At 57.7% G+C, this 12,934-nt stretch overlaps 1 protein-coding gene across 3 annotated transcripts; it reads right to left on the bottom strand.

The window, feature by feature from the left end:
- Window positions 1-1,233: 1,233 nt before the first annotated feature.
- Window positions 1,234-12,880, bottom strand: SH2D5 (SH2 domain containing 5). 3 transcript variants are annotated; one of them, XM_025041487.1, is made up of 11 exons: window positions 12,743-12,880; window positions 11,437-11,586; window positions 8,723-8,886; window positions 8,255-8,338; window positions 7,671-7,745; window positions 6,509-6,655; window positions 5,031-5,279; window positions 4,698-4,872; window positions 4,175-4,283; window positions 3,556-3,715; window positions 1,234-2,870 (listed from the first exon to the last, which is right to left on the bottom strand). In XM_025041487.1, exons 2-11 carry the CDS (start codon window positions 11,477-11,479, stop codon window positions 2,667-2,669), a joined length of 1,410 nt encoding a protein of 469 aa, XP_024897255.1. In that variant the 5' UTR covers window positions 11,480-11,586; window positions 12,743-12,880; the 3' UTR covers window positions 1,234-2,666. The 3 variants fall into 3 exon arrangements, with proteins under 3 accessions (XP_024897255.1, XP_015454304.1, XP_024897256.1); XM_015598818.2 differs by having other exon boundaries at window positions 8,255-8,335; XM_025041488.1 differs by lacking the exons at window positions 8,255-8,338; window positions 8,723-8,886; window positions 11,437-11,586; window positions 12,743-12,880 and adding an exon at window positions 7,980-8,209.
- Window positions 12,881-12,934: the final 54 nt, after the last annotated feature.

The raw sequence follows: 12,934 nt of genomic DNA, 5'->3' as shown, positions 1-12,934 counted from the left end.
CGCTCGCACGCACGCCGCCAGGGCGTTCGCGGTTGCTGGGCAACGCCCGCGGCGTCACAGGCGGCGGCTCCCGCGAACGTCAGCTCGTTCTCCGTGCAGGGCCGCAGGGAGTGTGGTGCGGGAGATCCCCTGGCTGGAGGCCCGCACGCCTGGGCCGCCTCCCTGAGGACCTGGCTTTGCTGGAGCGTCTGCCTGTTCCGTGCCAGGCGCTTCAGGCCCGTTCGCTTCTTTAATGCTCACAGCCCCAGTTCAGAGCGGTTAAGCAACTTGTCCAAGGTTGCCCAGCTATGACCGGGAGGCTAGGCTTGACTCCATCTCAGAGAGAGAAGATGAGGGGTCTCACGTGGGGGTTGGAGACCTGCTGAGAAGGGCAAGGAGTACCTAGCTAGCCTTTCTTCACATCCCCGTATTGACTCACAAGGCAGCCCCAGAACATGCCCCCGGGACAGAGCAAAACTTGTTTCTAAGGCCGTGCCTCATTTTTTCTAAGATTCAAGATTAAGAAACAAAACAAAAACCTTTGAGAGCCAAAGTCTTTCTGACTGTAGAGGCTGCCGGGCCCATCTCTCCTGGCCCAGCACAAGTCCCCCCAACCAGAACATGCGAGCTCTGGGCTCCACTCTGCACGGAGGCACAGTCAGCGAGCTGCCTGCCAGGCATCATGATAGGCCCTGGGAGACAGCCAACCCCTGCCCTCCTGGAGCTCATAGTCTAGTCTAGCAGGAGAGACTGCCATAGGAAACAGATCTCCTACATACAGAAATCCCATAAATGAATGAGAAATCACACACTAAAGGACCAGTTCCATAGAATATCCAACAAGGGAGCCTTACCCAGCACGCGCCCCCCCCACCCCCGCCCCGGGCGGGGGCAGGCTTCTTGAAGTGACAGGAACTGAGGAATCAACCAGGCAAAGGGCAGGGGGAAGGACAAGATCTGTCCAGGCTGTGCAAAGGTCCTGTAGCATGTTCCAGGAACAGAAGGAAAACCGAAGTTGCCAGAGCATTGGACTTGAGTCTTTATCTTATAGGAAATAATCTGAAGATTTTTTAGGAGAGATAAGATTTGAATAAATACCTGGATCTGATTCCTTCAGGACATCCTGGGCCTCTGAGGAAAGGACCTGTCTAGTTTACCATCCAGCACCAGCTGAAGGTGTGTTTGGCAAACAAAAACCACACGGCAACGTGAACAAAGACTTCAATTTCAAAGGAAAAGTCTGCACTAGACAAATGGAAAAATGCATTTTATTTCAAGTACACACAGTAAGGAGAGCTGGGCTACCCAAGTAGTACTGGTTGGGACAGAGAAAACTAATCTATCATTAAGATGTTGAAGCATCTGCACACATGGAACAAAAACCTTGCCATGGTTGTACCACGTGAGCAATAAATGTGTGAAGAAATGTTAAGGTGCTTTGGGAACATTCCTGACGCCTTGTCCACACAGATAATTTACACAACAAAACACATCCAAAACAGAGATATCACAGAGGTAATAAGCTTTGGTTGAAGCCTGGATCAGTTACCAGGTCTTCTTAAAAGTGTGACTCCAGTGCTGTAATCGTGGGCACCGTATTACCAAACCTTGCCAGGGCAATACAGGGCTGAGGCCTCCCACTAGGGAGCAGGGTTTTGCCCAGGGGATAGAGGAGTTCCAGTAGAAATGGCCGTAAAGCGAGTCCCAGGTTCCCAACCACATTCAGTACAAAATCAGTGTTGTAGTTCTAGTAAAAAGAGCCCCAAAAGATGGCTTCCTCCTAACCCTTACAAGAATGACAAAGTCCCTAGCCAAGACCACTTCCTGGGTAGGAAATTGTAAGCTGGAACACCAGCTTCTGAGGGTTCTCCCTTATTTCTTGTCACTTGAGGCTGCCATCTTCATTCCAGGAGTCAGAAACCTGTTACTTTTGAGGCACTGAACAGTCACAGCCCACTCCCGGGGTGGGGGAAAGGGCAGCCTCCAGACTCATGACTAGGTCTCTGCCTCAGAAATAGAAGTTCATCCAAAGTGACCTTGCTCCCTAACTTGTTAGACTTAAGCCTGTCATGTTTATTTATAAAGGGTGATACCTGGATCAGTCAGTCAGTGCAGGGCCAGTGCCTTAGACTGGAGACATTTTTGTGGATCCCCTCTGCCCACTGAGGCCAAGCCCCCTCTGACACGGCCCACGTCAGTTCTAACTGGATGGTTCTGCTCTGACTCAATCCCTGATGGAGCTGGCTGAGTGAGGTGAGGTGGCCCCTGACAGCCCTGGTCAGCATCTGATGGTTTCTCTGTCTCTCATGGAGAGGAGGGTGGCTCACCCTCAGGCCTTTGCTCAAAGCGAGAACTCACTCCTCCTGCCTTCCTGAACACTTCTCCCTCGCCTGTCAAAGTGAAGCCCAGAGAGGACAAGCATCCAAGTCCCCCAGCAAGTTCCCAGAAGCCTGGAGCTCTGTCTGCCCTTCCTGCAATCTCAAGGGGCCACATGTCGTATGAGAAGCCACTGGCAATCCCAAATCTCAGGACTCTCCCATACGGTCAGTGAAGTGATGGAGGACTGGTCCAAGGGGCAGAGCGACTGGATGAAACTGGTGACCAACGGGATGGAAGACGGGCAGAGTAGCCTGCTGAGGCCCACGAGCCAGGATGAGGCAGGGCCTGCTGGTATGGGGGCTGGCCTCCTAGCCCAGACCGAGCAGTTCTGCCTCTGACTTGGCATGGCTAAGGGGCCGGAGTGTCCGAGGTGGCCTCCCCTCGGGCCCACAGTCCTGCTCCTCATAGCTGGGGTTCAGGCGGCCCATGTCAAGGGAACAGAAGAGGCTGCGCTCGGTCCCGGCATGGTGCTCCACCAGGGCGTCCAGGCTGGGGAACTCAGCTGGCAGGTGCTAGGGGAGGAAGGGGCTTCAGATCCAGCTTTCCCTTCACCATGGCTGGTGCTGGGCACCAACCACCCCCGCACTGGGGATCCTGCCCCATTTCAGAGAGGAGGAAATTCGAGTTCAGAGTGGTCACTGTGATGCTAACAGCAGATCCAGACACCATTTCCTCTCTTTCTCCCCTCCCAGCCTGGACAGGACTGAGGCACTTAGCATGAGGTAAGGGCACACATTTAAAAAGCTCCACGCACCCATCCCAGTCCCTGGACACCTGTGATCAGCCAAGACGCCAGACCCGGAGACTCACAGGCTATATGAGCTTAGGCAAGCCCCTACTCTTTCTGAGTCAGCTTCCTCCTCTTCTAATTGATGGGTTAGGTGTGGGAAAGCAAAAGCTGGGATTCCAGTAGGAATTAAGGTATGACGCTAGCCCCAGACTCGACTAGAGAGAACTCTGAACGCCTCTGGCGAGAGGGCCCTAGGGAGGAGCCCATAGGTAGAGTTGGGGTCAAGTGAGCCCGTGGGGGCGGGGCCAGCTCGGCCAATGATGGAGCCGGTTGATGTTCAATGAGGGGCCAGAGAGCCAATGGGGGACTGGGATGAGGACGAGGCGGGCTTAGTGGTTAGAAAGGGGCGGGGCCTGACCGGGAGGGGCCTGAGGGCGAGTGGTGGCGGCAGCGGCCCGCACTCTTACCTCCACGCTGTAGCGGCCCAAGTGGTTTCGGAACACTTGATGGGGCACCACACCGCACTGCGTCCGCACCGACAGGCACCACTGGCCACTGGTGCCCGGCTCAGGCCACAGGAGGAAGGCCCCAAGCACGTCTCTCCGCAGCAGCGCGAGGGCACTGGGCCTGGGAGGGCAGATGGAGAGGCTGAAGGTAGGACCCCAGTCTGGACCCAGCTTCCGGTCGCTCCCCTTGGCAATGGCATAACAGCCCACGGCATCAGAAACACAGTGCCTGTCCCGGAGAAGGCCCTCAACGACAGGAAGCTTTCAGACTTCCTTAACTGACAACTTTAAGATTCAGTCGGGAGAGTTTTAAAGAGCTGACACTTAGGGAGCTGTCACTGGGTGCTGAGATCTTTACTCATTTGAATTACCTCACTCGATCGTCTCCACAGCCCTGCAATGAAAGCCCTTTTATTATCCCCATTTTACATGTGAGAAAACAGGCCCAGGGTGCAGAGGTCAGAAGCACTCTGCCCTTGTACAGGATTGCACCGGGGTGGGGGTGGGGGGGTGTCGAGGTCACACAACCTATTTTTCTGCCCATCCCAAAGAGCTGGGCATGCTGCCAAGCCCTTCCTACCTGGAGATGCCAGCAAAGGCCCAGATGTTCTCCGTCAGGCTGCCCTCACTGTCCACCAGGCATGAGGGGCCGCCAGGACCCCCAGGCCACGCCTCCCACGCAGCAGGAACTATGAAGACCACCCGGGGGTCAGAGGGAGAGAGAGAGGTGTTCTTGCCCCTCCTGTACCCAGCCCACCCCACCCCACCCCCACAGGTCCATGAACTTATGCTTGCCTCCTGGCTCAACAGGCACACATCCAGCCCCCCAAAAGACACATTCACACACAGGTGCACACACACACACTCACATCCACTCACCAGTTAAAGCGCATCCACAGCTATGCAAGCCCCCAGCATGTAGATCTGAATACACACTCACACACGTGACTACAATGTATATCCGCTCACAGTACAGGCATCCGCTCGGAGGCACAGTCACAGCCTAGCAGAAACGGACACTCAGGCCCACCCTCTCTGACTCACATAGGGGTACACAAGCCTGTGCCCCAGGTGCATGGGGCAGGCATGCTCCGGCTACTCACAGGCCTCCCGGGCTGACAGCTGCAGCTGGGTCTCGTAGGTGCAGCCGCGGTAGGCCCCCGAGCGGATCACCTTGCTCCGAATGGCCTTCTTGCGCACCAGCGTGGGCGAGCAGTAGGGATTCCCCAGGCGGGCATGGCGAGGCCCCCCACGGCCTTCCAGTTCTGGCAGCTCCTTCTAATGCACCAAGAGGGGCCCAGAGGGGCGGGCGGATCAGGCCCGGCCATGTCAGGCGAAGCCCCCTCCCTCTGAAGTCTAGCACTCCCTCACATGACCCCTAAACCCTCACCCAGTTCCCTGCCCACCGCCCACTCCCTGGCCCCAGCGCTGCATACCATACTGCCCATGGGCCCCTCTGCTGGCAGCCGCCGGAAGGAGACTAGTGCATGAACGTTCTGCGAGAGCTGATCTCGGCCAAAGGGCTCCCGTACTAAGCCAGGGGGGACCCCAGGACTGGACAGTGGCTTCAGGGGCACATCCCCCGCAGGCCTCCCGCAGGGCTCAGGCTGTGCCCGCTCCTCAGGGTGCTGCAAGAGGTAAGTGAGCTGGAAGGAGCGGCAGAGCAGCAGGTGCAGGATCTGGACCTGGAGAGGGGAGGGGGGCGCTCAGCTGTGGGAGGTCTCCTGGGGAACTCCTCAGGCATCAACCCACTCACCATGGGGGCAGGCAGCTCCTTGGTTTGGAATGTTCTTCCCTGTTGTTCCTGGGAAAACTTCTACTTATACCTCAAAACCTCACCACCACCATGTAGCCTCCCCTACCAGCTTCCTTTATCCATTTAACAAACACCAAGCATCTACTTTGCTCACACATCATGCTTGGAGCTGGGAGTATCTGGGCTAAATGCACTCCTCCCCCTGGGTTTACCATCCCTACCCTGGGCCTTGGGTCAGTACCAGGCCCTGGAGTTGCAGAACCTGGGATCCAATCCTGGCTCTGTCACTTAGGAGCTGCTGTGTGACCCTGGGCAGAAAGTGTCACCTGTGTCCTCAGATTCTTCATCCCCACCCCCCTGTGCTTCTTTAATGAAACAGAGCCCAGACTCCCCAGCATAGGCCCAGCACTCTGGAGCCAGAACATTCTACCTACCACATCCATCATTCAGCCCCAACACATTGGAACCATGAGCCCCAGAAGATCAAGGGCCATGTCTCTGCCACCTGTCACTCCAGTAGCCAGCACAGGGCTTGACATACAGTGAGAATGGCAAATGCTTGCTGGATGGAACCAAATCCAGCCTCTGTTTGCTGAACGACTGGCTGCCAAGGCTCTGTTGTTCATGGCGGTCACACTGGCTTTGACTGCTGGGATCTACCAGCCCACCCACTTGCGCCATGGGGCCAAGCACTGGAGCCTGGACCCGGTCTCTGCTCTCAAAGTCCTCCAGTGTCCGTAATTAGGGACAGCCAGATGATAGAGCATGGTTCAGGTCACAGGACCCCGGAAGGGAGGGGCAGTCTAGAAGAGTAGGTGGGCTTCCCAGACATAGGGGCTGAGCCTTGAAGGGCAAATTAGAATTTGCCAGGATGAGAAAGGGAAGGGCATTCCAGGCAGAGAGAGCAGCAGGAGCAGAGGCCTGGCAGGGTGACCCTCCAATCTCCAAGCACATGGCCTGGTCCCTGTGGCATGCTGAGGCCCCTGACTTACTTTTGTGGGATTCTCAGTGGGCGGAGCCACAGAAGGAGCCAGAGTGGCGATGGGTGCACATCTGGAGCAGGCCCAAGCCAGCATAGCTAAGCCCTCCAAGGCCTCGGTCCCTGATGCACAGCACACCCCCAACCCCAGCCTCCGTGGCACCCCCCTTGCCAGATACCTCTCCAGGCTGGCTGCCCACAAAGAGGTGACAGAAGAGCTTGCTGGCCGGGCTCCGTGGGTTTCGGGCCACAAAGGCAAACTGGCAGTCGGCTGGGCACCAGGTGGAGTAGAGTATTCGCTTCAGGGCATGTGCCATCAGGAGCACCTGAGGAGGCAGCAGGTGTGACGGCCTCCATCAGACCCACAACCGGGCCCGCAGCAGCCAGCCCAGTGTATGCCAGCCCCGCGGGCCCCACACACCTGCCGGCAGGACTCCCAGGCCTGCTGTGCCCAGTTTAGGGTCCACCCAGCTACTGGGGTGAAGAAGTCTCCCCTCCTTCCAGACCTGCCCTAACTCTACTACAAACCACAACCCTTATCCTTCCACAGCCACTGGGCTTGGATCTCCTGCTCCCTCTGCCAACCTGCTGGTTGGAATCACCACGCCCAAGCTCTGGAACTGAGGGGCAGAGCATTCATGGCCTGCAGGCTCACAGAGAGGCCATGGCACAGGCCCTGGGGTTGCACGCCTGGTCCCTGGAGACAGATGACCAGGGTTTGAATCCTGGCCCTCCCACCCACCCTCCATGTGTCTTACGCAGGTGAGTCCAGCTCTCTGAGCCCTTGTGACAAGGTAAGTTGTGATAATACCCCTGCGATGGGGTTGTTGGTGGGGTCAGTGAGACCTTATGCAAGTGGAATAGGACCTGACCCCAAGGCCCCCACTGGGTCACCATTTGCACCAGTCTTGCGAGAGTGGCATTGTACAGTCTGGAATGCAGTTAGTGTTCATCAAACGTTGGCTTGCAGCAGGACGAGGATGGCTGACTAAGCAGGGGCTCTCAGCTGGCCTGCAGCCCGAGTCTGCCCCGCCTTCCACCGCCATGAGAACTGGCCACAGCCCGCTGGCCAACGCCAGGCAGCCGACATAGAGGACGGGGGACTCACAAAACCTCACGATGCAGGCCCGGAGGGGCAGGGGGTGAGATGGAGGAGAGGCTCTTGCCCACTGAGCTTGCCCGGGGGAGGCCGCTCAGGGAGAGGACTCCAAAGGCCCTGGACAGGCTGGGAAGCTGGGAGGCTCAAGGGGCAGCGTAGGGTCTGGGCGGAGGTGAGTACGTCCTGAGGGAGTAGGACACCCTCTCTGTCCAGTCCTCACCTGTACCCACATGGGCTCCTACCTCACCCTCCCCGCTGTAGATCTTGAGGCCCTGAAGGCTGAATTTCAGGATGACGGCCCGGCGTCGGGGACAGTCCTGGGTGGGAGAGAGTGGGTGAGGGGCAAGAATTATCTCCCAGGCCCTGCCCAGCCCAGCCTCCGTACCAGTCACCACAGGCTGGTCAGCCAACTCCACCCCGCCTGACGGAGGACTGAGCCCTGGACAGTGGACGCCCCCCAGGAGCTGGGGAAATATGAATGGCTCCTGGCAGGCCACCCCCGAGGCAGGACCATAGCTGGTCCAGTTCTGACCATCTCCCACGTCTCTCACCCGTGGTTCTCACCTGCAGCTCCCACCCATGGGGCACAGATCACAACCGCCCAAGGGAAGAGTGTCCCAGGGCACACGGGATGTGGCCCCAGGAGGCTGGGTGGGGCCCACCTTTCAGAATGGCTTTGGTCCTGTCCCTCCCTGGGCCTCACTTGCTCCATCTCTATAATTGGGGGGTGAGGTGGATCAGATGGTCTCAGGGGCCTTTCGTTCCCAGCCTGCCATCCCAAGGCTATGATCCCACCAGGAAAGGGCGCCCCCCGCCAGCTCCCTACCTTCAGCGCCCACAGCTGCTGTTGCACCAGCCACACGCTCTCCTGGGTGTCCAGATCGTCCACGGAGAAGGAGCCCACATACTGCTTGGGGGGGTGGGGGCGGGGGGATGGGAGAGAGGCAGGAGAGTCAGGCCTATGGGCTTTTGATCCCTATCCTCCAAATGCCACCCCTCCCCCGCCTCCGCCTGACATATGCTCTGCTGCGTCGGGTAAGCTGTGGCCAGTGACAGGACTGTACTCGGAGCCCAGGCCCTGCTACTTTCCCAGGACGTGGCCTTAGTCAAGCCACTCAGCCCCTGAGGCCCCACTGCCTCATCTGTGCCCATGCACACATTCCGGGGCCTGGGTTAAGGAGGGAAGACACAGAAATAGGTCTGCCCCACAGCTCCTGCCCTCCCCCAGGACCTGCCACCCACTCACCACTCACCACCCACCAAAGCACACGCCACAGGGGGCAGCCCCACCCACCTGGGCAAACTTGGTGATGCACCTGGGCCGGTAAGGGGCAGGGCCGCAGTCAGAGGCCCTCCGGCCCCTTGCCCCAGCCTTCTGCATGGCCCCCAGGGTGCCCAGCTTCAAGCCCCACGGGAGAGAAGGCTGCACAGGGCAGGGGAGAAGGGTCGGTTCCCAAGCTGTTGAGACATAATGCTCCCCATCAGAGGCCAAGAAGCTTCTTCCAACAAATCCTTACTGAGCACTTGCAGTGTCCTAGGCACTGGGGACACGGGACACAGACCCCTGAGCAAAATGATGAACTCCTTTCTGCCCTCATGGAGCTAACATTCTCATGGGAGAGAAAGACATTAAACTAAATAAATGAGACATGAAATATACCAGATGTGGATAAAGCAGAGAGGAGGACATGACATGCAGGTGGCTGCAGCTCCCAAGGCCTGGGTGAGGAGTGAGGTTTGGGGAAACAGCTAAAGGCAGGGATGTAGCAGGCAGTCCATGTCCCTGGTCAAACACTGACACCTCCGAGCTCTGGACTGGGCTGCTCTGGGGTGGAAGGAGGGGGTACAGCATGTAACCAGCTTCTACAAAGAGCCAGGGGAGGGGGAGGGGCGGCATCACCTGAGAGGGGTGGTGTGACAGCAGCGAGGCCAGTCTGCAAAGGCACAGAGGGGCGAAAGCAGCTGGAGCCCTTAGGTAGACCTTTCCAGAGCAGCAGACTGGAACCAGGTTGGGATCAGCCTTAAATGTCAGACTAGGGACTTGAGGCTCTGCCCTGTGGGCAGTGGGGAGCCATAGCATTTTCCAGCTCTGTAGACTGTGGGGCTGGCCCATGAGCTGGATGGCCAGAGCTGCTTCACAGGCCCCTGGCTTATTCAGCTCGGCCTGACTCCAGCCCCAGCCAGACAGTGCACCAATGCTGCTGAGTCAGCAGGTAAGGAAGGTGGACAATGGCCCCAGGGGGGCTGAAGAGCCCCATCCCCAACCCCAGCCCAGGGTCTGGTCTTTCCTGGGGTCTCTGTCCCAGATCTACTAATGGAGGAGAGAAGGAACCCCTCTACCCCTTACTAGACTGTCCTCAATGGCAGGGAGAAGGTTTACTCCCCATTAGAGCTCAGGACCGCAGCTGGTCCTCAATGAATATGGAATAAAGGCATCATGAGAAACAATGGCTGACTGCCTCTGCTCGGGGGCCCGAGGACTCGGCCCCCTCAGTCTTTCCTGGGGTCCACTTAGACCCCCACCGCCATCCCCCAACCTAGCTAGCTCTGTCTCACCAACCTAGTTATAATCACTGCACTTGGGATCAGAGAGACCTGGGTCCAAATCCTATGTGACTTTGGGTAAGCCATCTCACCTCTCTGAGCCTTCATTTCCTCATCCCCAAACCTGGAATAACGCGAGGAGTCAATGAGAATTGAAGGGAGTAGCAGGCACCTAGCATGATGCTGGGGATGGGCTCAGAACTGATGCTCGACAAGGTCTCAGGGGATGCGGGACTGCAAAGCCTGCTGTTCAGGAGGGAGCATGGAAGACAGCGAGGTCTGACCTTGGTCAGTGCCCTCCTTGCACTGAGCCACACCTGACAGGGGACCATCCAGTCTGGGAGGGTGCGGCAGGAGGGGAGCCCTGCTTAAGGGCCACGATTCCTGCCAGGAGAAAGCAAGGATCAGAAAGGGCTCTGGGCAGGAAATGGGTGCATCCTGGGTGTGCTCTCCCCACCTGCAGGAGTCCTTGGAGAAGGGGGCTTTGAGTGCTTTGGGAATGATATGCACTCAGGACCGGGAGCCGTAGAGTGGCCCCTACCTCCACCTACTCTGGACCTTCAGCCCCAGGCTCAGGCCAGGAGGAGGCACCAGCAGCAATCTACTATTTTTAGTGAGTGGCCAGCAAAGGAAAAGCCAGAAAATAAAGGCTGCACCATCTCTTTGAAGCCTTCCCAGGCCTTCTTTCTATCTTCTCTCCTGTCCTGTTGTTCTGGGCTCTCACAGCCTCACACTTTTTGATCCTGATCATTTTTGTCATCATGTGCATTTTATGTTTAAATAAAGCAAAGTTAGACGTGTAACCAGCACAAAAGCTATGTGGCCCCCATTCCAGGTGTGGAGATGGTTTCCAGTGAACTCGGCTTTCTGCTTTACAATCACATCATGGGCTGGGATGCCCTGGACCCACAGCTGGTGGCGAACGGAGGAAGCAAAGACCAAAAACCAAATGGAGCAGAAGGGAGACCGGGAAAGAACAGAGGATTTAAAAAAAGGCAGCCACAGAAGTGGAAACAGTGAGGACGAAAAAGACAAAAGGAGAGGAGAGGAGAGGTGGGAGGAGGGAGAGAGAAGGAACACATTTCTCATCCTGCCTGTGCTGACACAGCCCCCCAGACATAAGAGGGTAAGTGCGGAATCACATGGATTATGACACGAGCTCACATTCTGCCTCGCACGTGCTGAGACAGCTGTGCCTGAGGCTGAAAACAGCCTTTGCCCTCCAGCTCCAGAGCCGTAGCTTCCTCAGGGACACCCCATATCCAGGTGGCGGGAGTGGAGAGCCCCCTGGCTCTCTTATGAGCCCCACCTTACCCACTATCACCTGATCCTTCCCCCAGTCCCAGGACCCTGGAAGTTTCTCTCTTCCTCTCCGTCCTTCCCAAGCCGAGGGGCACAGCACATTTCGGCCCCAGGCCTGGAGTTGGGGGCTACCCATGGGACCAAGGAGGGTACCAGACTCACCCTGAGCCTGGAAAGACCTGTGTGCCGGTTCAGGCACAAACATCCACTTATCTCTTGGGACCAGGCCTCTTTTTCCAAGAGTTTCCACAGGAGCCGGGCTGAGCCTGGCTGAGGCTCTTCTCCTGCTCTTCTGAGGCTTTCCGGGTGGCCCTAATTAGAGACAGGGGATTAGATGGGTTGATGGTGTCTGGAGAGTTCAAGGACGGAGTCCCTCCGCTGCACCACACCATAGCTGAGTGGAGTCATGGGGAGGACCCAACTCCTGGGAGACCGCTCAGCTTGCAGACTCCGGGCTTAACTAAGGGTTGTTCAGGAGAGTAAAGTCACTTGCCGGGGTCACACAGCATTGGGAGGAAGCAAGCTGAGAAGCAGACCCAGGTCTCTGGGGCCCTTCTGCTCAGACTCCCCTCACCCAAGTAAACACGGTGTCCACCTCTAGAGTTTGGTGAGTCCCAGCCTGTCCAGCCTCCTGGAACATCTCAGGTGCTGCAGGACAGATCTGATCAGCAAAACAGTAGCTTTCTCTCTCTGCCTTCCAGGCCAGATGGTCTGGGGCTGCTAGAGCCACCTCATCAGTGGCTTCGCCCCCACCACCTTTGGTTCAGCTGCACAGAGGAGCATCCCACTGCCACATCACAGCTTCTGGTACCACCCCTACCTTCCCTAGGCAACAGGGTGGGAGGAGACTGAACCACCAGCCAAGGGCCAGGGGTCAAGATCATGGATTATGGGTCCCAGCAAAGCTGGCTGATGTGACCTTGGGCAAGTCACTTAACCTCTCAATCTCCATTTCCTCAACTGTAAATTAGGGATAATAACAGCAGCTGCCTCCTCGAGTGCATCTGTTTGTTTATTCTGAGAATATTTCCGAGTGGAACTATGGGCCAGGTGAACAAAACAGTCCCAGCACTCGCTGAGCACCCAAACCGGACTGGGGTTCGGGTGCCGGAAACAAACAACGCTTGGCGCGGGCGGTTGGGGGGGCGGTGGGGAAGGGTGGGTTAAATAATTTAGAGAGAAATACAGTTGGGGGAGGAGGATGTGCGTGTGTTGCGGGGCGGGGGCTGCTGCCCAATACAGGGTAGTGAGGACGGCCTCTCCAAACAGACGACGCTGAGAGGAACGTGGGGTTTTCAGGAATAAGGGGGGCCCCCGAAACCACGTACGCGGCCAGCGGCACGCGAGGCGCAGAGCGCTCTACGGCGTGCGTTATTATTCCTGCGATTCCTGTGATTCTTGGGGAGCGCTGCTAGGGCTTTCAGCTGACAGCCCCCCGGCCTGGGGCAGAGAAACTCCCGCGACCTACCTGGGGCAGGGCGGAGGTGACAGTGGAGGTGATGGGTGGTGCTGGTGATGGAGGAATGGGGCAGAGGTGTTCCTCGCCATTAGAAGCCCTCTCCCCATCTCTGCGCCGGGGGACCGAGGTCCGCTCCCCCGGAACCCCCGACCCCAGCCCCAGCCGGGCTCCCAGGCTCCCCGGAGCTCGCTACCGCCGCCG

Source organism: Pteropus alecto, unplaced genomic scaffold (genome assembly GCF_000325575.1).
Source record: "Pteropus alecto unplaced genomic scaffold, ASM32557v1 scaffold39, whole genome shotgun sequence".
NCBI classification, from domain to species: domain Eukaryota; kingdom Metazoa; phylum Chordata; class Mammalia; order Chiroptera; family Pteropodidae; genus Pteropus; species Pteropus alecto.
The sequence above is the reverse complement of the archived record's forward strand: the minus strand, read 5'-3'. Positions and strand labels throughout refer to the sequence as shown.

Coding starts and splice junctions, on each gene's coding strand:
- SH2D5 (XM_025041487.1), bottom strand. CDS start 11,479: ATGTTTGTGCCTGAACCGGCACACAGGTCTTTCCAGGCTCAGG. Junction 7,746..8,254: donor AGCAGCTGTGGGCGCTGAAG/GTAGGGAGCTGG, acceptor TCTCCCACCCAG/GACTGTCCCCGACGCCGGGC. Junction 4,873..5,030: donor AGGGGCCCATGGGCAGTATG/GTATGCAGCGCT, acceptor TTGGTGCATTAG/AAGGAGCTGCCAGAACTGGA.